General features: G+C 37.9%; 1 protein-coding gene across 1 annotated transcript in view; it reads right to left on the bottom strand.

Annotated features, from left to right (window-relative positions):
* Positions 1 to 16,136: 16,136 nt before the first annotated feature.
* LOC109878019 (uncharacterized) overlaps positions 16,137 to 25,524 on the bottom strand; it is a 39,652-nt gene continuing 30,264 nt past the window's right edge. The window contains exons 3-12 of the mRNA XM_031811448.1: positions 22,697 to 22,951; positions 22,481 to 22,566; positions 21,268 to 21,547; positions 19,363 to 19,614; positions 19,190 to 19,275; positions 18,133 to 18,191; positions 17,567 to 17,781; positions 17,181 to 17,437; positions 16,919 to 17,047; positions 16,137 to 16,461 (exon numbers count right to left, since the gene is read on the bottom strand). Coding sequence (XP_031667308.1) covers positions 16,237 to 16,461; positions 16,919 to 17,047; positions 17,181 to 17,437; positions 17,567 to 17,781; positions 18,133 to 18,191; positions 19,190 to 19,275; positions 19,363 to 19,614; positions 21,268 to 21,547; positions 22,481 to 22,566; positions 22,697 to 22,951 — 1,844 coding nt within the window. The 3' untranslated portion in view covers positions 16,137 to 16,236. The remainder of the gene's footprint in view (positions 16,462 to 16,918; positions 17,048 to 17,180; positions 17,438 to 17,566; positions 17,782 to 18,132; positions 18,192 to 19,189; positions 19,276 to 19,362; positions 19,615 to 21,267; positions 21,548 to 22,480; positions 22,567 to 22,696; positions 22,952 to 25,524) is intronic.

The following is a 25,524-nucleotide window of genomic DNA, read 5'->3' as shown; positions in this document are numbered from 1 at the left end:
CTACTACTACTGTTATCACTACTACTACTAATATTACTACTACTACTACTGTTATCACTACTACTACTACTACTACTACTACTACTACTGTTATCACTACTACTACTACTGGTATCACTACTACTACTACTGGTATCACTACTACTACTGTTATTACTACTACTACTAATATTACTACTACTACTGCAATCACTACTACTACTAATATTACTACTACTACTGCAATCACTACTACTACTGTTATCACTACTACTACTACTACTACTGTTATCACTACTACTAATATTACTACTACAATCACTACTACTACTACTACTGTTATCACTACTGCTACTACTGTTATCACTACTACTACTACTGTTATCACTACTACTACTACTACTACCACTGTTAACACTACTACTACTACTGTTATCACTACTACTACTACTGTTATCACTACTACTACTACTACTACTACTACTGTTATCACTACTACTACTACTACTACTACTGTTATTACTACTGCAATCACTACTACTACTGCAATCACTACTACTACTACTGTTATCACTACTACTACTACTGTTATCACTACTACTACAATCACTACTACAGTTATCACTACTACTACTAATATTACTACTACTGTTATCACTACTACTGTTATCACTACTACTGCTATCACTACTACTACTACTACTACTACTACTACTACTGTTATCACTACTACTACTACTGTTATCACTACTACTACTACTGTTATCACCACTACTACTACTGTTATCACCACTACTACTACTGTTATCACCACTACTACTGTTATCACTACTGCAATCACTACTACTACTGTTATCACTACTACTACTACTGTTATCACTACTACTAATATTACTACTACAATCACTACTACTACTACTGTTATCACTACTACTAATATTACTACTGTTATCACTACTACTACTACTGTTATCACTACTACTACTACTGTTATCACTACTACTACTACTACTGTTATCACTACTACTACTACTACTGTTATCACTACTACTACTACTACTACTACTACTGTTATCACTACTACTACTACTGTTATTACTACTGCAATCACTACTACTACTACTGTTATCACTACTACTGTTATCACTACTACTACTACTGTTATCACTACTACTAATATTACTACTACAATCACTACTACTGTTATCACTACTACTACTAATATTACTACTACTACTGTTATCACTACTACTGCTATCACTACTACTACTACTACTACTGTTATCACTACTACTACTACTGTTATCACTACTACTGTTATCACTACTACTACTACTGTTATCACTACTACTGTTATCACCACTACTACTACTGTTATCACCACTACTACTACTGTTATCACCACTACTACTGTTATCACTACTGCAATCACTACTACTACTGTTATCACTACTACTACTACTGTTATCACTACTACTAATATTACTACTACAATCACTACTACTACTACTGTTATCATTACTACTAATATTACTACTACAATCACTACTACTACTACTAATATTACTACTACTACTACTGTTATCACTACTACTACTGTTATCACTACTACTACTACTGTTATCACTACTACTAATATTACTACTACTACTAATATTACTACTACTACTACTGTTATCACTACTACTACTACAATGACTGTTACTAATGTAATGTAAAATGCTACTAGTTCTATTGTAACTCCTACTCTCTCTGAATTTAAGTTACCTGGTAGTGAAACAAGGCGGTCCCATATACTTTAATTTACTACTACTACTAATTACAACTAGTTCTATTGTAACTCCTACTCTCTCTGAATTTAAGTTACCTGGTAGTGAAACAAGGCGGTCCCATATACTTTAATTTACTACTACTACTAATTACAACTAGTTCTATTATAACTACTACTACTAATATTACTACTACTACTGCAATCACTACTACTACTACTAATATTACTACTACTACTGCAATCACTACTACTACTACTGTTATCACTACTACTACTACTACTGTTATCACTACTACTACTGCAATCACTACTACTACTACTGTTATCACTACTACTACTACTACTGTTATCACTACTACTACTGTTATCACTACTACTGTTATCACTACTACTACTAATATTACTACTACTACTGCAATCACTACTACTACTACTGTTATCACTACTACTGCAATCACTACTACTACTACTGCAATCACTACTACTACTGTTATCACTACTACTATTATTATCACTACTACTACTAATATTACTACTGCAATTACTACTACTACTACTGTTATCACTACTACTACTACTGTTATCACTACTACTACTACTGTTATCACTACTACTACTACTGTCATCGCTACTACTACTAATATTACTACTACTACTAATATTACTACTACTACCGCAATCACTACTACTACTAATATTACTACTACTACTGTTATCACTACTACTACTAATATTACTACTACTACTGCAATCACTACTACTACTACTGTTATCACTACTAATATTGCTACTACTACTACTACTAATATTACTACTACTACTAATATTACTACTACTACTGTTATCACTACTACTACTGTTATCACTACTACTACTACTACTACTGTTATCACTACTACTACTACTGTTATCACTACTACTACTACTGTTATCACTACTACTACTACTGTTATCACTACTACTAATATTACTACTACTGTTATCACTACTACTACTAATATTACTACTACTACTGTTATCACTACTACTACTACTGTTATCAGTACTACTACTGTTATCACTACTACTACTACTACTGTTATCACTACTACTACTACTGTTATCACTACTAATATTACTACTACTAATATTACTACTACTACTACTGTTATCACTACTACTACTAATATTACTACTACTACTGCAATCACTAGTACTACTGTTATCACTACTACTACTGTTATCACTACTACTAATATTACTACTACAATCACTACTACTACTACTAATATCACTACTACTACTGTTATCACTACTACTACTACTACTGTTATCACTACTACTAATATTACTACTACAATCACTACTACTACTACTACTGTTATCACTACTGCTACTACTGTTATCACTACTACTACTACTGTTATCACTACTACTACTACTACTACCACTGTTAACACTACTACTACTACTGTTATCACTACTACTACTACTGTTATCACTACTACTACTACTACTACTACTGTTATCACTACTACTACTACTACTACTACTGTTATCACTACTACTACTACTGTTATTACTACTGCAATCACTACTACTACTGCAATCACTACTACTACTACTGTTATCACTACTACTACTACTGTTATCACTACTACTACAATCACTACTACAGTTATCACTACTACTACTAATATTACTACTACTGTTATCACTACTACTGTTATCACTACTACTGCTATCACTACTACTACTACTACTACTACTACTACTACTACTGTTATCACTACTACTACTACTGTTATCACTACTACTACTACTGTTATCACCACTACTACTACTGTTATCACCACTACTACTACTGTTATCACCACTACTACTGTTATCACTACTGCAATCACTACTACTACTGTTATCACTACTACTACTACTGTTATCACTACTACTACTACTGTTATCACTACTACTAATATTACTACTACAATCACTACTACTACTACTGTTATCACTACTACTAATATTACTACTGTTATCACTACTACTACTACTGTTATCACTACTACTACTACTGTTATCGCTACTACTACTAATATTACTACTACTACCGCAATCACTACTACTACTAATATTACTACTGTTATCACTACTACTACTGTTATCACTACTACTACTAATATTACTACTACTACTGCAATCACTACTACTACTGTTATCACTACTAATATTGCTACTACTACTACTGCAATCACTACTACTACTACTGTTATCACTACTACTACTAATATTACTACTACTACTGCAATCACTACTACTACTGTTATCACTACTACTACTGTTATCACTACTAATATTACTACTACTACTGCAATCACTACTACTACTACTGTTATCACTACTACTGTTATCACTACTACTACTATGTTATCACTACTACTACTAATATTACTACTACTACTGTTATCACTACTACTACTACTGTTATCACTACTACTACTACTGTTATCACTACTACTACTAATATTACTACTACTACTACTGTTATCACTACTACTACTACTACTACTACTACTACTACTACTGTTATCACTACTACTACTACTGGTATCACTACTACTACTACTGTTATTACTACTACTACTGTTATTACTACTACTACTAATATTACTACTACTACTGCAATCACTACTACTACTAATATTACTACTACTACTGCAATCACTACTACTACTGTTATCACTACTACTACTACTACTACTGTTATCACTACTACTAATATTACTACTACAATCACTACTACTACTACTACTGTTATCACTACTGCTACTACTGTTATCACTACTACTACTACTGTTATCACTACTACTACTACTACTACCACTGTTAACACTACTACTACTACTGTTATCACTACTACTACTACTGTTATCACTACTACTACTACTACTACTACTGTTATCACTACTACTACTACTACTACTACTGTTATTACTACTGCAATCACTACTACTACTGCAATCACTACTACTACTACTGTTATCACTACTACTACTACTGTTATCACTACTACTACAATCACTACTACAGTTATCACTACTACTACTAATATTACTACTACTGTTATCACTACTACTGTTATCACTACTACTGCTATCACTACTACTACTACTACTACTACTACTACTACTACTGTTATCACTACTACTACTACTGTTATCACTACTACTACTACTGTTATCACCACTACTACTACTGTTATCACCACTACTACTACTGTTATCACCACTACTACTGTTATCACTACTGCAATCACTACTACTACTGTTATCACTACTACTACTACTGTTATCACTACTACTACTACTGTTATCACTACTACTAATATTACTACTACAATCACTACTACTACTACTGTTATCACTACTACTAATATTACTACTGTTATCACTACTACTACTACTGTTATCACTACTACTACTACTGTTATCGCTACTACTACTAATATTACTACTACTACTAATATTACTACTACTACCGCAATCACTACTACTACTAATATTACTACTGTTATCACTACTACTACTGTTATCACTACTACTACTAATATTACTACTACTACTGCAATCACTACTACTACTGTTATCACTACTAATATTGCTACTACTACTACTGCAATCACTACTACTACTACTGTTATCACTACTACTACTAATATTACTACTACTACTGCAATCACTACTACTACTGTTATCACTACTACTACTGTTATCACTACTAATATTACTACTACTACTGCAATCACTACTACTACTACTGTTATCACTACTACTGTTATCACTACTAATACTACTGTTATCACTACTACTACTAATATTACTACTACTACTGTTATCACTACTACTACTACTGTTATCACTACTACTACTACTGTTATCACTACTACTACTAATATTACTACTACTACTACTGTTATCACTACTACTACTACTACTACTACTACTACTACTGTTATCACTACTACTACTACTGGTATCACTACTACTACTACTGGTATCACTACTACTACTGTTATTACTACTACTACTAATATTACTACTACTACTGCAATCACTACTACTACTAATATTACTACTACTACTGCAATCACTACTACTACTGTTATCACTACTACTACTACTACTACTGTTATCACTACTACTAATATTACTACTACAATCACTACTACTACTACTACTGTTATCACTACTGCTACTACTGTTATCACTACTACTACTACTGTTATCACTACTACTACTACTACTACCACTGTTAACACTACTACTACTACTGTTATCACTACTACTACTACTGTTATCACTACTACTACTACTACTACTACTGTTATCACTACTACTACTACTACTACTACTGTTATTACTACTGCAATCACTACTACTACTGCAATCACTACTACTACTACTGTTATCACTACTACTACTACTGTTATCACTACTACTACAATCACTACTACAGTTATCACTACTACTACTAATATTACTACTACTGTTATCACTACTACTGTTATCACTACTACTGCTATCACTACTACTACTACTACTACTACTACTACTACTGTTATCACTACTACTACTACTGTTATCACTACTACTACTACTGTTATCACCACTACTACTACTGTTATCACCACTACTACTACTGTTATCACCACTACTACTGTTATCACTACTGCAATCACTACTACTACTGTTATCACTACTACTACTACTGTTATCACTACTACTAATATTACTACTACAATCACTACTACTACTACTGTTATCACTACTACTAATATTACTACTGTTATCACTACTACTACTACTGTTATCACTACTACTACTACTGTTATCACTACTACTACTACTACTGTTATCACTACTACTACTACTACTGTTATCACTACTACTACTACTACTACTACTACTGTTATCACTACTACTACTACTGTTATTACTACTGCAATCACTACTACTACTACTGTTATCACTACTACTACTACTGTTATCACTACTACTAATATTACTACTACAATCACTACTACTGTTATCACTACTACTACTAATATTACTACTACTACTGTTATCACTACTACTGCTATCACTACTACTACTACTACTACTGTTATCACTACTACTACTACTGTTATCACTACTACTGTTATCACTACTACTACTACTGTTATCACTACTACTGTTATCACCACTACTACTACTGTTATCACCACTACTACTACTGTTATCACCACTACTACTGTTATCACTACTGCAATCACTACTACTACTGTTATCACTACTACTACTACTGTTATCACTACTACTAATATTACTACTACAATCACTACTACTACTACTGTTATCATTACTACTAATATTACTACTACAATCACTACTACTACTACTAATATTACTACTACTACTACTGTTATCACTACTACTACTGTTATCACTACTACTACTACTGTTATCACTACTACTAATATTACTACTACTACTAATATTACTACTACTACTACTGTTATCACTACTACTACTACAATGACTGTTACTAATGTAATGTAAAATGCTACTAGTTCTATTGTAACTCCTACTCTCTCTGAATTTAAGTTACCTGGTAGTGAAACAAGGCGGTCCCATATACTTTAATTTACTACTACTACTAATTACAACTAGTTCTATTGTAACTCCTACTCTCTCTGAATTTAAGTTACCTGGTAGTGAAACAAGGCGGTCCCATATACTTTAATTTACTACTACTACTAATTACAACTAGTTCTATTATAACTACTACTACTAATATTACTACTACTACTGCAATCACTACTACTACTACTAATATTACTACTACTACTGCAATCACTACTACTACTACTGTTATCACTACTACACTACTACTGTTATCACTACTACTACTGCAATCACTACTACTACTACTGTTATCACTACTACTACTACTACTACTGTTATCACTACTACTACTGTTATCACTACTACTGTTATCACTACTACTACTAATATTACTACTACTACTGCAATCACTACTACTACTACTGTTATCACTACTACTGCAATCACTACTACTACTACTGCAATCACTACTACTACTGTTATCACTACTACTATTATTATCACTACTACTACTAATATTACTACTGCAATTACTACTACTACTACTGTTATCACTACTACTACTACTGTTATCACTACTACTACTACTGTTATCACTACTACTACTACTGTCATCGCTACTACTACTAATATTACTACTACTACTAATATTACTACTACTACCGCAATCACTACTACTACTAATATTACTACTACTACTGTTATCACTACTACTACTAATATTACTACTACTACTGCAATCACTACTACTACTACTGTTATCACTACTAATATTGCTACTACTACTACTACTAATATTACTACTACTACTAATATTACTACTACTACTGTTATCACTACTACTACTGTTATCACTACTACTACTACTACTACTGTTATCACTACTACTACTACTGTTATCACTACTACTACTACTGTTATCACTACTACTACTACTGTTATCACTACTACTAATATTACTACTACTGTTATCACTACTACTACTAATATTACTACTACTACTGTTATCACTACTACTACTACTGTTATCAGTACTACTACTGTTATCACTACTACTACTACTACTGTTATCACTACTACTACTACTGTTATCACTACTAATATTACTACTACTAATATTACTACTACTACTACTGTTATCACTACTACTACTAATATTACTACTACTACTGCAATCACTAGTACTACTGTTATCACTACTACTACTGTTATCACTACTACTAATATTACTACTACAATCACTACTACTACTACTAATATCACTACTACTACTAATGTTATCACTACTACTACTACTACTACTACTGTTTTCACTACTACTACTGTTATCACTACTACTACTACTACTACTACTGTTATCACTACTACTACTACTACTGTTATCACTACTACTACTACTACTACTACTGTTATCACTACTACTACTACTACTGTTATCACTACTACTACTACTACTGTTATCACTACTACTACTACTACTACTGTTATCACTACTACTACTACTACTGTTATCACTACTACTACTACTACTGTTATCACTACTACTACTACTACTACTACTACTGTTATCACTACTACTACTACTACTACTACTACTGTTATCACTACTACTACTACTACTACTGCTATCACTACTACTACTGTTATCACTACTACTACTACTACTGTTATCACTACTACTACTGTTATCACTACTACTACTACTGTTATCACTACTACTACTACTGTTATCACTACTACTACTACTGTTATCGCTACTACTACTACTAATATTACTACTACTACCGCAATCACTACTACTACTAATATTACTACTACTACTGTTATCACTACTACTACTAATATTACTACTACTACTACAATCACTACTACTACTACTGTTATCACTACTCATATTGCTACTACTACTAATATTACTACTACTACTGTTATCACTACTACTACTAATATTACTACTACTACGGTTATCACTACTACTACTACTGTTATCACTACTACTACTACTACTGTTATCACTACTACTACTACTGTTATCACTACTACTACTACTACTGTTATCACTACTACTACTACTACTGTTATCACTACTACTACTACTACTGTTATCACTACTACTACTACTACTGTTATCACTACTGCTACTACTACTACTGTTATCACTACTACTACTACTACTGTTATCACTACTACTACCACTGTTATCACTACTACTACTACTACTACTGTTATCACTACTACTACTACTACTACTGTTATCACTACTACTACTACTACTACTGTTATCACTACTACTACTGTTATCACTACTACTACTACTACTACTACTGTTATCACTACTACTACTACTACTACTGTTATCACTACTACTACTGTTATCACTACTACTGTTATCACTACTACTGTTATCACTACTACTGTTATCACTACTACTACTACTGTTATCACTACTACTACTACTACTACTGCTATCACTACTACTACTGTTATCACTACTACTGTTATCACTACTACTACTGTTATCACTACTACTACTACTACTGTTATCACTACTACTACTACTGTTATTACTACTGCAATCACTACTACTACTACTGTTATTACTACTACAATCACTACTACTACTACTACTACTGTTATCACTACTACTACTACTGTTATCACTACTACTACTACTACTACTACTGTTATCACTACTACTACTACTACTACTACTGTTATCACTACTACTACTACTACTACTACTACTACTGTTATCACTACTACTACTGTTATCACTATTACTACTACTGTTATCACTACTACTACTGTTATCACTACTACTACTACTGTTATCACTACTACTACTACTGTTATCACTATTACTACTACTACTACTGTTATCACTACTACTACTACTGTTATCACTACTACTACTACTGTTATTACTACTGCAATCACTACTACTACTGCAATCACTACTACTACTACTGTTATCACTACTACTAATATTACTACTACAATCACTACTACTGTTATCACTACTACTACTAATATTACTACTACTACTGTTATCACTACTACTACTACTGTTATCACTACTACTACTACTGTTATCACTACTACTACTACGGTTATCACCACTACTACTGTTATCACTACTGCAATCACTACTACTACTGTTATCACTACTACTACTACTGTTATCACTACTACTAATATTACTACTGTTATCACTACTACTAATATTACTACTACAATCACTACTACTACTAATATTACTACTACTACTACTGTTATCACTACTACTACTACAATGACTGTTACTAATGTAATGTAAAATGCTACTAGTTCTATTGTAACTCCTACTCTCTCTGAATTTAAGTTACCTGGTAGTGAAACAAGGCGGTCCCATATACTTTAATTTACTACTACTACTAATTACAACTAGTTCTATTGTAACTCCTACTCTCTCTGAGTTTCAGTTACCTGGTAGTGAAACAAGGCGGTTCCATATACTTTAATTTACTACTACTACTAATTACAACTAGTTATATTGTAACTCCTACTCTCTCTGAGTTTCAGTTACCTGGTAGTGAAACAAGGCGGTCCCATACACGTTCATTTTCAGGACCGCCATGTTCTTCCAGAAGAAGATTCACTCTTTTAATAACAGTTTGTAAACACAACTGAAATGTTGGCATGTAGTTTGTATAGGAATCATAATCCACAAACTCTGCTTCCTGGAGAGAAAAAAAAGCACAAGTATCAAGCCAAACAGAATTGTATGTGATTTCTATATCTTATCAAGGTAGCATCACAAAAATGATTTAAGTCTTAGCTCATATTTATTAGCCTACCTTTGGATCTATGTGATGTTCATCTGTTAGATCGGTGGAGAGGGTGTATTCTTGGTCCGGGGTTAGTCTACAGTTAGGATTTATTTCAATGTAGATTTCTCTGTCTCCAGTCCTTGTCCTCCTGGTCTTACACACCTTCAGAGGATCAGAAATGGTTTGGAACACACTGTCATGATTTAGTAGCAATACCTGAAACATGGAAGCCCAAATGTTGCCCTCGGATCTTGAGGGTATCATCTTGATGTAATGGTTAAGATGTTGGGTTGGTGAGTGAGAGACCCCCAGGTCTGGATTCACCATTTACAATCACATTACACCCCAAAATATATCTGTCTGGATGAACCCAGCCCAATCACATTACACCCCAAAATATATCTGTCTGGATGAACCCAGCCCAATCACATTACACCCCAAAATATATCTGTCTGGATGAACCCAGCCCAATTACATTACAACCCAAAATATTGTTCTGTGGCAAAAGGTGAGTTCAACAGTGCAAATTTGATAGAATTCCAACCAAAGAGGAGTTTGACAACTCTGATCTACTTACCTCATCAATGTCAACATTTCTGGGCAGCAACAACACATTTAGGGTGGAACTATTATTATCATCTGGGAGTTGGTAAAATAGTAGCACCAGAGCACGGATAGGAGAGACAGGAGCTTCCTGCTCCTTGGTGATGCCATATTTGCCGAATCCAGTGATGTTTAAAATGACATGAGTTTCTGTTGCCTCAAGGGGAAGGAGAAACTCCATACTGTCATCATCAGTCACATGGGCTACAGACAGGAAGTCACATCCACCCTCTAGGAGAGAAAGAGAACATTAGTCTTCTGTTCAGATGACAATGACAACCCAGTAGTGGAGTAGTGATGCTACTGATGGTGATTAAGAATACATAGTCTATAACCTCCCTGGAAATGTATTACTTACCAGAATGAATCTCACAGTGTGGAAGGTGTAGTTGACAGACAGACCCCTTAAGGCATGTAAACATGAACAGGGGTCCTGCAGGCCTCTTGCCACTCTTGGCTAGAAGCCTCGTGTCCCAGTGGACAGTCCCCCCCCCCCCCTCTCTCCCTCTCCCCTCCCCCAAACTCCAACGTCGTTTTAGAGAATTTGGCAGTACATCCAACCAGCCTCACAATCGCTGACGAAGTGTAACCACACCAGCCCAGGGCCTCCACATCCGGTTTCATCGTCTGAGACCAGCCATCCGGACAGCTGAGGAAACTGATGAGCATTTTTGTCTGTAATCAAGCCTTTTTGTAGGGAAAAACTCATTCTGATTGGCTGGGCATGGCTCCCCAGTGGGTAGGCCTATGCCCACCCATGGCTGTGCCCCTGCCCAATAGTGAAATCCATAAATTAGAGCCTAAATAATTCATATCAATTGACTGATTTCCTAATATGATATCAGATATTTTATACACCAGGTTTGTGCTCAATAAAGAATTTGGGAATTGACTCCCATTCCACCCATGAGATTAAATTTCAATTGGCCACACCACAGGATGTAGAATCTGAATGAGTGACAGGAAGTATAATTTTTTTGAAATTTTATTTATTGAATATTTGAAACGTACAATATGTGAAGCTGCTCAATAACTACAGTCCAACAGATTCCCATTCAGAGCGACACACAGAAGCATCCAGGGTCAATACCCTGCTCAAGGGCATGTTGACCGATCTACCACCAGGCCAAAAAACGTGGAAGTATAATTTAATTCAGTGTAATTCAAATAAATTTCACTCAGTCACAGAACATGAGTTTCATTGAATCTGACAGGTCACACTTCCAGAAACCAAAGAATATCACTTTTCTCTGGAAACAATGTTCATTATACTCTATTAACCTTAGTACTTAGAATAGACCATTATATTTCCACCAACCATTTCATTTGTTTGGCTTTGTCTTGAAGGCTATAAGGTAAATTTGTGCATTAGACTAATGCATTGTGGGAAATGTATTTTCCCCATATTGAACAACATTTAAGTGATTAATGAAATATAACTACAGGTTTTGTTTTCCTTGTTTTCATTCATTTTAAGAGTTTGTCCTGAAAATCAATTGTTTCATCAATATTTTATATGCATGTATATAACATGTTTGGTATTTTATTTACAAGATGTATATTTGTATAGACTACAACTATAGAATCGAATAGGCATTTGAATATTACTGAATTCAACTCTATTTCCTTGAAATGCAATTCGGTATCCTGCTTATTAATTCAAATTCATGAATTGAATTTATGAGCCATTCTAAATTCAATTCTGAATTGACCACAACTCTGTTATACACTACAGTACATATTTCCCTGAGTGAAATGACTCCCTGACATTCAGGCTGATTAAAGCTGGAATCCTTAATGGTTAAACAGCCACGTCCATTTGCAATATTACAAAGAAGCTGTAAACAACAACACTGTTTTCCCCTTGAACGTCCTTTTATGCACAATAGAGGAGCACAATATTCACTTTAACTATTTTTACCATGCTACGCGACGCTCCTATGCTTACGCGACGCTCCTATGCTACGCGACGCTCTGTTGCTAGGCAACAAAAACAACTGGTGGGGCGGACAGTGGGGCTGCTTCCCCCTACTGCTGATACACAGTATTTGTAATCTCAATTGAATTGAGGGAGATGAAATAGATTCATGCAATTACAAAACACTATACCAGATATTTAAACACTACACAATATGACATCTTTCCCTGAGAGTTAAATGAGTCCCTGAGATTCAGCCTGATTAAGTCTGAAGAGAAGTCAAACATAAAGGACACAGTCCTTATCTCAAGAGTTGCTCCTATTTCTCCTGATCAATCACAAAACGAGACTAGTCCCTATTGTTGGAAAATGTCATTCATTTTAAAAGATGCTCTTAAAAATACCATTATATAAACATATACTCTATATCTAAACAGAGATATATCTGGTGTTCAGCCAGTACAGCTGTCCAGTACAAGTCAGTAGATGTTAAGTCTCACATGTTGTCTGAGTCCTGTCCAAGATGATTCAACATTCACCATGTTACAGATAGAAATTCAATCATCTTGTAGTCTGTAGCCAGTGTACCAGAGTAACACAGGTAGGTTGTCTGGTAGACAGTAGCCCTGATCTTGTAGTCTGTAGCCAGTGTACCAGAGTAACACAGGTAGGTTGTCTGGTAGACAGTAGCCCTGATCTTGTAGTCTGTAGCCAGTGTACCAGAGTAACACAGGTAGGTTGTCTGGTAGACAGTAGCCCTGATCTTGTAGTCTGTAGCCAGTGTACCAGAGTAACACAGGTAGGTTGTCTGGTAGACAGTAGCCCTGATCTTGTAGTCTGTAGCCAGTGTATCAGAGTAACACAGGTAGGTTGTCTGGTAGACAGTAGCCCTGATCTTGTAGTCTGCAGTCAGTGTATCAGAGTAACACAGGTAGGTTGTCTGGTAGACAGTAGCCCTGATCTTGTAGTCTGTAGCCAGTGTATCAGAGTAACACAGGTAGGTTGTCTGGTAGACAGTAGCCCTGATCTTGTAGTCTGTAGCCAGTGTACCAGAGTAACACAGGTAGGTTGTCTGGTAGACAGTAGCCCTGATCTTGTAGTCTGTAGCCAGTGTACCAGAGTAACACAGGTAGGTTGTCTGGTAGACAGTAGCCCTGATCTTGTAGTCTGTAGCCAGTGTACCAGAGTAACACAGGTAGGTTGTCTGGTAGACAGTAGCCCTGATCTTGTAGTCTGTAGCCAGTGTACCAGAGTAACACAGGTAGGTTGTCTGGTAGACAGTAGCCCTGATCTTGTAGTCTGTAGCCAGTGTACCAGAGTAACACAGGTAGGTTGTCTGGTAGACAGTAGCCCTGATCTTGTAGTCTGCAGCCAGTGTATCAGAGTAACACAGGTAGGTTGTCTGGTAGACAGTAGCCCTGATCTTGTAGTCTGTAGCCAGTGTACCAGAGTAACACAGGTAGGTTGTCTGGTAGACAGTAGCCCTGATCTTGTAGTCTGTAGCCAGTGTACCAGAGTAACACATGTAGGTTGTCTGGTAGACAGTAGCCCTGATCTTGTAGTCTGCAGCCAGTGTATCAGAGTAACACAGGTAGGTTGTCTGGTAGACAGTAGCCCTGATCTTGTAGTCTGTAGCCAGTGTACCAGAGTAACACAGGTAGGTTGTCTGGTAAACAGTAGCCCTGATCTTGTAGTCTGTAGCCAGTGTATCAGAGTAACACAGGTAGGTTGTCTGGTAGACAGTAGCTCCTCGAAGTGCTGCTCTCTGTTTCTGATGTTTTGATATCTTCTGAGGTTGTATCCATGGTGACCTCTGTCTGTCTGTCTCTTTCAGAGCATGTATTAGTATTGTGATATTATATATCTTGATGCTGTTGTATCCATGGTGACCTCTCAGTCTGTCTGTCTGTCTCTTTCAGAGCATGTATTAGTATTGTGGTGATATATATCCTGATGCTGTTGTATCCACGGTTCCCTCTCAGACTGCCTGCTCTTCCAGGTCTTCGACCAGGCAGGGATCTACTTCCTTCAGGACCTGGTACAAGTGTTCCTGGGCGCGAGCCCCCTTCCTTACCACCATGTCCAGCAGGGCTTGGTTCTGTAGGGTCTTGGTGGATTTGCTGTCCACCTCCTCCCTCTCCTCGTGAATCAGAACTCCATGATCCTGGAGACGAGGGAATATGGGCTGTAACAGTCCCATGCGAGTCTCTAGAGCCATCCTGTGTTTTGGAATGAAGTCTCGTCCTGGGAAAGTATAGGGTTTGGCAGGAGTGGCTGCAGGGACAGGGGCTTGGACAGACAGAGGAGAAAAAGGGTCTATAACCTCAAGTGTATGTATTACAAATTTTAAAAGTGTGATCAACTTATATCAGAAAAATGTATAATTCAGTTGTATTGATCTTACAATACAGGACATGAGTAATAATCTCAGTCATTAATTATGCTCCTCTGCCCAGCGGTGGGCCTGTCTCTCCTTGGGAGTTAGGAGTTTACATTACACTGATTAGTGCTTTATCAAACATGGACTGTTTTATCTGAACTGTTACCATGGTATCTGTAGAAACCCTTCCACGGATATTCATGATTCACAAATAGACTGGACAGTAGGTCTAATATGGACCAGGCTATATTCTTCTTCTTCTTCAATGTCAGTTCAGCTTTTTGAACTTTGGCAGGTAAGAATACCGCAAACGTTGTGGTGTAGTTTTCGTAGTCTTTATCATTATCAAACTTTTTGTTCTGGATCAAAAAATGGACAAACATAAGACAGTGTCAGTTGAACAACATTAACTTCCTCTTGAAGTCTTTGATTCAGTCAGATCCAGCACTAACCCAGGCTACCTGACACCTGCACGGCAGATCATTGGTTTTATTTAGGTGTCGGAGGTGGAACCGTGTTGGAGTTCACATCGCTGAGCGGCTGCTCTTGTCATTGTCACAAAACCACACCTGTATCATCCTAATCAAGGTGTATATTACAACATGTTCCACTGTTCCAACTTGTAACAAGAGGCTGTATGGGATTATTACTAATGTCACTCAGTGCATCTGATTGGTTTTACCTTTCTGACATCATCTAAATCAAAACGATGAATCTGCTATGCAGTTGTTGGTTATCAGGAGTTAAGGTGGATCTGATTGAGTCCAGCTGTTTTTCCTGTTATTCAGTGGATGTTGAACTATTAACCATCACTACCTTAGGTGTCACCTTATGATACCCATCAGTGGAGAGGCTGTAAATCTGATCAGGGGTCAGTTCACAGTCAGAGGTTGTTTCAATGAAGGTTTCTCTCATGCCATTCCTCCTCGCCCTCTCCTCTTGCACCTAGAGTAGAGTAGTAGATTATCTTGATGAGAGCAAAATATCTTCACAATAACAATAACTAGGATTCAGAATTAATTTCAAATCCCCGATAGGACAATAAGTCAAATGTCCGTTATGGCATTACAGTTGTCACCTTCATTAGGACAACGTTCCGCGGCAGCAACAACACATGCAGTACAGGTTCCAGTTCAGGGTCATCTGATGGATGGTAGAACAACAACACCTGGGCTTTGATAGGGAAGACAGGAGAATCCTTATCCTTGATGAGGCCATAATCACAGAATCCATAGATGTTTATTATGACGTGTGTTTCTGTTATCTTATGAGGAGGGATTAACTCAATGATGTCATCAGTCACATGGGCTACAGACAGGAAGTCACATCCACCACCTGGGAAAGAAAAATAAAACAGCATTGTTGGTTAGAAAGTAACAAGAGATAGAAAACACTACAATCACTTTTCTTATTAACTGTGTAGTTTCCAGGGCAGATCTTACAGTATGTTTGAGGTGTAGTTACCAGGGCAGATCTCACAGTGGGGGAGGTGTAGTTGACAGACAGACCCCTTAAGGCATCTAAACTTGAACAGGGGTCCTGCAGGCCTCTTGACACTCTGGGCTAGAAGCCTCCTGCCCCAGGGGACTGTCCTATAGAGAACCTCTACTTCTCCCTCCATCTTAAACACCAGGCCTGTTATACTGCACTGGAACAGACCTGCACTGGGGCACTGGAACCTGTAGAACAAACCTGTAGTGTATAACAAATGTATGACATACAATGCATTTCAAATAGGAAAAGCACATCTGAGTTTGCTTGTTGTTGGTGTGTGGGAATAATTCAATATCTTAAAAGCTAAATAAATACCTGCACACTGTCAGTATCACGTTGTGTATGGAAGTTGTTTAATTAGATCTTAAATAATTGATTCTGGCAAGAGCAGTGTTGGTGTTTCTTTTAAAATGACAAATGGCATAAACTGTTCTTTAAGACTTCATATTCTTAAAGTTAAATAAGTTAAGTATCTATTATCCTTTCATAAATGGAAAACTATAACTGTAAAAACAAGTAAGAGAAGACCAAGTTACCGGTATGTTCTATTGTCCTCCTGATCATAGTCCTCTGGTTCAAAGTCCTCAGGAAACCTCTAAAATGTAGAAACAATATATACTGAACAAATCTGTTATTATAAACTGGGTGGTTTGAGCCCTGAATGCTGATTGGCTGACAGCCGTGGTATGACAAAACATGTATTTTTACTTCTCTAATTATATTGGTAACCAGTGTATAATAGCAGTAAGGCACCTCTGGGGTTTGTGGTATATGGCCAATATACCACAGCTAAGGGTTGTATGCAGGCTGTTTACTTTGTATCGTGCCTAAGAACAGCCCTTAGCCATGGTATATTGGCCATATACCACATCCCTTCGGGCCTTATATAGTCAACTGGTCAGTCGGTCATTCTGTCTGTCTTTCCAGTAAAGATCTTACCAGAAGAGGGTCAGTAGTACACAGGCCCTGGTCCACTGTTCTACATTCTGTGATGTTTAACTTCTCCATGGCATTAGGTAAACCTCATCAACTCTGGTTCATTAGGTCACCTTTATAATCTCTGTGATGTTTCACTTCTCCATGGCATTAGGTAAACCTCATAAACTCTGTGATGTTTAACTTCACCATGACATTAGGTAATCCTTATAAACTCTGTGATGTTTAACTTCACCATGACATTAGGTCAGCCTTATAATCTCTGTGATGTTTAACTTCACCATGACATTAGGTCAGCCTTATAATCTCTGTGATGTTTAACTTCACCATGACATTAGGTAATCCTTATAATCTCTGTGATGTTTAACTTCACCATGACATTAGGTCAGCCTTATAATCTCTGTGATGTTTCACTTCTCCATGGCATTAGGTCAGCTTTATAAACTCTGTGATGTTTCACTTCTCCATGGGAATTAAGCAAGCTGTCAGTACTCTGACTTGTTCCTCACTCCAATTGAACCCTTGCTAGATGAAAGCCAACTAGAAGAGGATTTCATTTGGTGACTCTCTTTCTGTTGGTCATTGTTCGTCAGCTTGTCTCCATGTCTTTTAGCAGGTATTGTTGTTGTGAACCCAAACATCCCCTCTCTTCCTCACCTCTCTCTCCTCTGACAGATCATCCCAGTTCATATTCTTCAGGATCTCCGGTGTGATCTCCACAGCTTCCTCAGGGCCGGAGGGTTCTCATTGTGTGAAGTAAAGATGCACTCAATCAATGTAGCTATAAACAACTAATGGAACTTTTAAAGAACAGATTCATGTTGTTTTACCTGTGTGATCACTCTGTAACTTCTCAGTGAGATCATGGTCATTCATGCACCTCAGGATCCTCAGTGTGATCTTCACAGCTCTCTCAGGGTCGTATATCTTCATCATCAGATCCACTGTGACCTGTCTGTCAGTGTTCTCCAGCTGGCTCTTTGGCATGGGAGGAAAGCCAAGCAACTTGCCACTATTCAGGTAGTTTTGAAATGTCTTCAGCTCGTTTATGTTCAGCTCCTCCAGAGAGTTCAGCAGCCAAGCTGGAAAAGATAGAGAGAGAGATGTCCTACATGTCAGATAGAGAGAGAGATGTCCTACATGTCAGATAGAGAGAGAGATGTCCTACATGTCAGATAGAGAGAGAGATGTCCTACATGTCAGATAGAGAGAGAGAGATGTCCTACATGTCAGATAGAGAGAGAGAGATGTCCTACATGTCAGATAGAGAGAGAGAGATGTCCTACATGTCAGAGAGAGAGAGAGAGAGAGATGTCCTACATGTCAGAGAGAGAGAGAGAGAGAGATGTCCTACATGTCAGAGAGAGAGAGAGAGATGTCCTACATGTCAGATAGAGAGAGAGAGATGTCCTACATGTCAGAGAGAGAGAGAGAGATGTCCTACATGTCAGAGAGAGAGAGAGATGTCCTACATGTCAGATAGAGAGAGAGAGATGTCCTACATGTCAGATAGAGAGAGAGAGATGTCCTACATGTCAGATAGAGAGAGAGAGAGATGTCCTACATGTCAGATAGAGAGAGAGAGAGAGAGAGAGAGAGATGTCCTACATGTCAGATAGAGAGAGAGAGAGAGAGAGAGAGATGTCCTACATGTCAGATAGAGAGAGAGAGAGAGATAGATGTCCTACATGTCAGATAGAGAGAGAGATGTCCTACATGTCAGATAGAGAGAGAGAGAGAGAGAGAGAGAGATGTCCTACATGTCAGATAGAGAGAGAGAGAGAGAGAGAGAGAGATGTCCTACATGTCAGATAGAGAGAGAGAGAGAGAGAGATGTCCTACATGTCAGATATATTAATGTATTGTTTAGCCTCCAGGCTTCTTTTTCTTATATCAGTATTGTATGTACTGTCAATAAGCTTGTCCCCTACAAACATTACTCTTACTAACTGACTCTTCTGTTGATTGGTTAGAATTTAGGTAGCTCAAGAAAAGATGTATAGCCATGATTTGTAAGAACCAACGCTGGAGAACAGAAGCAGGTACGGGGAGTTGAACATTAAATAAGGAACAGACGCCCTCAGAACCCGGTATGCAACGACAAACTAACGTTATTCCTGAAGCAGGGAACAGATATTTGGAACAGACAGATATAGGGGAGGATATGGCACAGGTGATGGAGTCCAGGTGAGTCCAATAATCGCTGATGCGCGTGACGGGGGAAGGCAGGTGTGTGTAATGATGGTGGCAGAAGTGCATAATGCTGAGCAGCCTGGTGCCTTCGAAGACCAGAGAGGGGGAGCAGGCGTGTGTAATGATGGTGGCAGAAGTGCATAATGCTGGGCAGCCTGGTGCCTTCGAGGGCCAGAGAGGGGGAGCAGGCGTGTGTAATGATGGTGGAAGAAGTGCGTAATGCTGGGGAGCCTGGTGCCTTCGAGGGCCAGAGAGGGGGAGCGGGAGCAGGCGTGACATGATTAGACAGTGCAATCTGTAATATCTTGTAATATCTTACCTATGTATCTTACCTACTGAGCCATTGTACTGTTGATTTGATGTATTATATGGAATGAATGATTGCTTTCTGTTTAATCTCAATGAGATCACCTGGATACACACAATAAATAAGAGGGGTCTGCTGAATGTTATTATGAAGTCAGTTGAATGTTCTTTCTGGTTAGACCTACACTGAACTGTGATGGTGATGTATAGATTGATAGCCAGAATGTACATGTTACCTCTAGTGTGATCTCTCTGTAACTTCTCTGCCAGATCATCCAGATCCATCTGCCTCAGGATCCCCAGTGTGATCCTCACAGCTCCCTCAGGGTTGTATCTCTTCACCATCTGATCCACTGTGACCTGTCTGTCAGTGTTCTCCAGCTGACTCTCTGGGATGGAAGGAAAGCCAAGCAGCTGGTCTGTAGTCAGGTAAAACTGAAATGTCGTCAGCTGTTCTTCAGTGAGCTCCTTCAGACCGGTCAGCAGCAGAGCTGGAACATCCAACATGGAGGATCTCTAAAATAACAAAGATGATAAGAGAATAGAAATACTGACTACTGATTTAAAGAACATGAACATCACCACACACAACGTGGTACAGGAATATACTCATCCAACATGGAGGGTCTCTAAAATAACAAAGATGATAAGAGAATAGAAATACTGACTACTGATTTAAAGAACATGAACATCACCACACACAACGTGGTACAGGAATATACTCATCCAACATGGAGGATCTCTAAAATAACAAAGATGATAAGATATAAGAGAATAGAAATACTGACTACTGATATAAAGAACATGAACATTACCACACACAACGTGGTACAGGAATATACTCATCCAACATGGAGGGTCTCTAAAATAACAAAGATGATAAGAGAATAGAAATACTGACTACTGATATAAAGAACATGAACATCACCACACACAACGTGGTACAGGAATATTCTCCGATGTTTTGGTGTGTTGAAATTAACTGACTATGACAGTGAGTACAGGTGATGTAACATATGAGGGTAGAACTGTAGAACTGACTATGACAGTGAGTACAGGTGATGTAACATATGAGGGTAGAACTGACTATGACAGTGAGTACAGGTGATGTAACATTTGAGGGTAGAATTGTAGAACTGACTATGACAGTGCGTACAGGTGATGTAACATATGAGGGTAGAACTGTAGAACTGACTATGACAGTGAGTACAGGTGATATAACATATGAGGGTAGAACTGACTATGACAGTGAGTACAGGTGATGTAACATATGAGGTTAGAACTGTAGAACTGACTATGACTGTGAGTACAGGTGATGTAACATATGAGGGTAGAACTGTAGAACTGACTATGACAGTGAGTACAGGTGATGTAACATATGAGGGTAGAACTGTAGAACTGACTATGACAGTGAGTACAGGTGATGTAACATATGAGGGTAGAACTGACTTTTTCTTTTCTTTTTCTCATTGCCTTATGCTCCTTCCTCCTTCTCCATTTATCACTGTCTGATGAGTCTCTCCACCATGTTGTTGCTGTGGTAGATACAGGTATAGAAGTGAAGAGAGGTAATGGTGTTTGTTTTATTACATTATCAATTATTAATTTAAATCATGTTGTCTTTTGTTTGAAGGAACGTTTGACACATTTTCTTAACAGTGTTACCTCTAGTGTGATCTCTCTCTAACTTCTCTGCCAGATCATCTCGGTCCATCTCCCTCAGGATCCTCCCCGTGTTCCTCACAGCTCCCTCAAGGCCGTAACTCTCCACCATCTGATCCACTGTGTCCTGTCTGTCAGTGTTCTCCAGCTGTCTCTCTGGGATGAGAGGAAAGCCAAATATCCTGCCACTAGTCAGGTAAGACTGAAATTTCTTCAGCTGATCTTCAGTGAGCTCTTGCAGACTGGTCAGCAGTAGAACTGGAAAGAGAGAAACAGGGAAACAGAGGGGAAGACAGGAGGGGGATAGAGAGTCAGTTAGGGTCCTTGTCTACAGTCCTACTTCTCTGATCTCTAACTTCTCTGCCAGATTATTCTGGTTCATCTTCCAGATTAGGAAGCTCAGGAAGAGATATACAGTGCCTTGCGAAAGTATTCGGCCCCCTTGAACTTTGCTACCTTTTGCCACATTTCAGGCTTCAAACATAAAGATATAAAACTGTATTTTTTTGTGAAGAATCAACAACAAGTGGGACACAATCATGAAGTGGAACAACATTTATTGGATATTTCAAACTTTTTAACAAATCAAAAACAGAAAAATTGGGCGTGCAAAATTATTCAGCCCCTTTACTTTCAGTGCAACAAACTCTCTCCAGAAGTTCAGTGAGGATCTCTGAATGATCTAATGTTGACCTAAATGACTAATGATGATAAATACAATCCACCTGTGTGTAATCAAGTCTCCGTATAAATGCACCTACACTGTGATAGTCTCAGAGGTCCGTTAAAAGCGCAGAGAGCATCATGAAGAACAAGGAACACACCAGGCAGGTCCGAGATACTGTTGTGAAGAAGTTTAAAGCCGGATTTGGATACAAAAATATTTCCCAAGCTTTAAACATCCCAAGGAGCACTGTGCAAGCGATAATATTGAAATGGAAGGAGTATCAGACCACTGCAAATCTACCAAGACCTGGTCGTCCCTCTAAACTTTCAGCTCATACAAGGAGAAGACTGATCAGAGATGCAGCCAAGAGGCCCATGATCACTCTGGATGAACTGCAGAGATCTACAGCTGAGGTGGGAGACTCTGTCCATAGGACAACAATCAGTCGTATATTGCACAAATCTGGCCTTTATGGAAGAGTGGCAAGAAGACAGCCATTTCTTAAAGATATCCATAAAAAGTGTTGTTTAAAGTTTGCCACAAGCCACCTGGGAGACACACCAAACATGTGGAAGAAGGTGCTCTGGTCAGATGAAACCAAAATTGAACTTTTTGGCAACAATACAAAACGTTATGTTTGGCGTAAAAGCAACACAGCTCATCACCCTGATCACACTATCCCCACTGTCAAACATGGTGGTGGCAGCATCATGGTTTGGGCCTGCTTTTCTTCAGCAGGGACAGGAAAGATGGTTAAAATTGATGGGAAGATGGATGGAGCCAAATACAGGACCATTCTGGAAGAAAACCTGATGGAGTCTGCAAAAGACCTGAGACTGGGACGGAGATTTGTCTTCCAACAAGACAATGATCCAAAACATAAAGCAAAATCTACAATGGAATGGTTCAAAAATAAACATATCCAGGTGTTAGAATGGCCAAGTCAAAGTCCAGACCTGAATCCAATCGAGAATCTGTGGAAAGAACTGAAAACTGCTGTTCACAAATGCTCTCCATCCAACCTCACTGAGCTCGAGCTGTTTCGCAAGGAGGAATGGGAAAGAATGTCAGTCTCTCGATGTGCAAAACTGATAGAGACATACCCCAAGCGACTTACAGCTGTAATCGCAGCAAAAGGTGGCGCTACAAAGTATTAACTTAAGGGGGCTGAATAATTTTGCACGCCCAATTTTCAGTTTTTGATTTGTTAAAAAAGTTTGAAATATCCAATAAATGTCGTTCCACTTCATGATTGTGTCCCACTTGTTGTTGATTCTTCACAAAAAAATACAGTTTTATATCTTTATGTTTGAAGCCTGAAATGTGGCAAAAGGTCGCAAAGTTCAAGGGGGCCGAATACTTTAGCAAGGCACTGTATAGTCATGATTTAAACTCGGACAAAACAGAGATGCTTGTTCTAGGTCCCAAGAAACAAAGAGATCTTCTGTTGAATCTGACAATTAATCTTAATGGTTGTCCAGTCGTCTCAAATAAAACTGTGAAGGACCTCGGCGTTACTCTGGACCCTGATCTCTCTTTTGAAGAACATCTCAAGACCATTTCAAGGACAGCTTTTTTCCATGTACGTAACATTGCAAAAATCAGAAACTTTCTGTCCAAAAATGATGCAGAAAAATTCATCCATGCTTTTGTCACTTCTAGGTTAGACTACTGCAATGCTCTACTTTCCGGCTACCCGGATAAAGCACTAAATAAACTTCAGTTAGTGCTAAATACGGCTGCTAGAATCCTGACTAGAACCCAAAAATGTGATCATATTACTCCAGTGCTAGCCTCTCTACACTGGCTTCCTGTCAAAGCAAGGGCTGATTACAAGGTTTTACTGCTAACCTACAAAGCATTACATGGGCTTGCTCCTACCTATCTCTCTGATTTGGTCCTGCAGTACATACCTACACGTACGCTACGGTCACAAGACGCAGGCCTCCTAATTGTCCCTAGAATTTCTAAGCAAACAGCTGGAGGCAGGGCTTTCTCCTATAGAGCTCCATTTTTATGGAACGGTCTTCCTACCCATGTCAGAGACGCAAACTCGGTCTCAACCCAGTAAGTCTTTACTGAAGACTCATCTCTTCAGTAGGTCATATGATTGAGTGTAGTCTGGCCCAGGAGTGTGAAGGTGAACGGAAAGGCTCTGGAGCAA

Source organism: Oncorhynchus kisutch, unplaced genomic scaffold (genome assembly GCF_002021735.2).
Source record: "Oncorhynchus kisutch isolate 150728-3 unplaced genomic scaffold, Okis_V2 Okis01b-Okis20b_hom, whole genome shotgun sequence".
NCBI lineage: Eukaryota > Metazoa > Chordata > Actinopteri > Salmoniformes > Salmonidae > Oncorhynchus > Oncorhynchus kisutch.
This window is presented reverse-complemented; position numbering and strand designations above follow the sequence as displayed.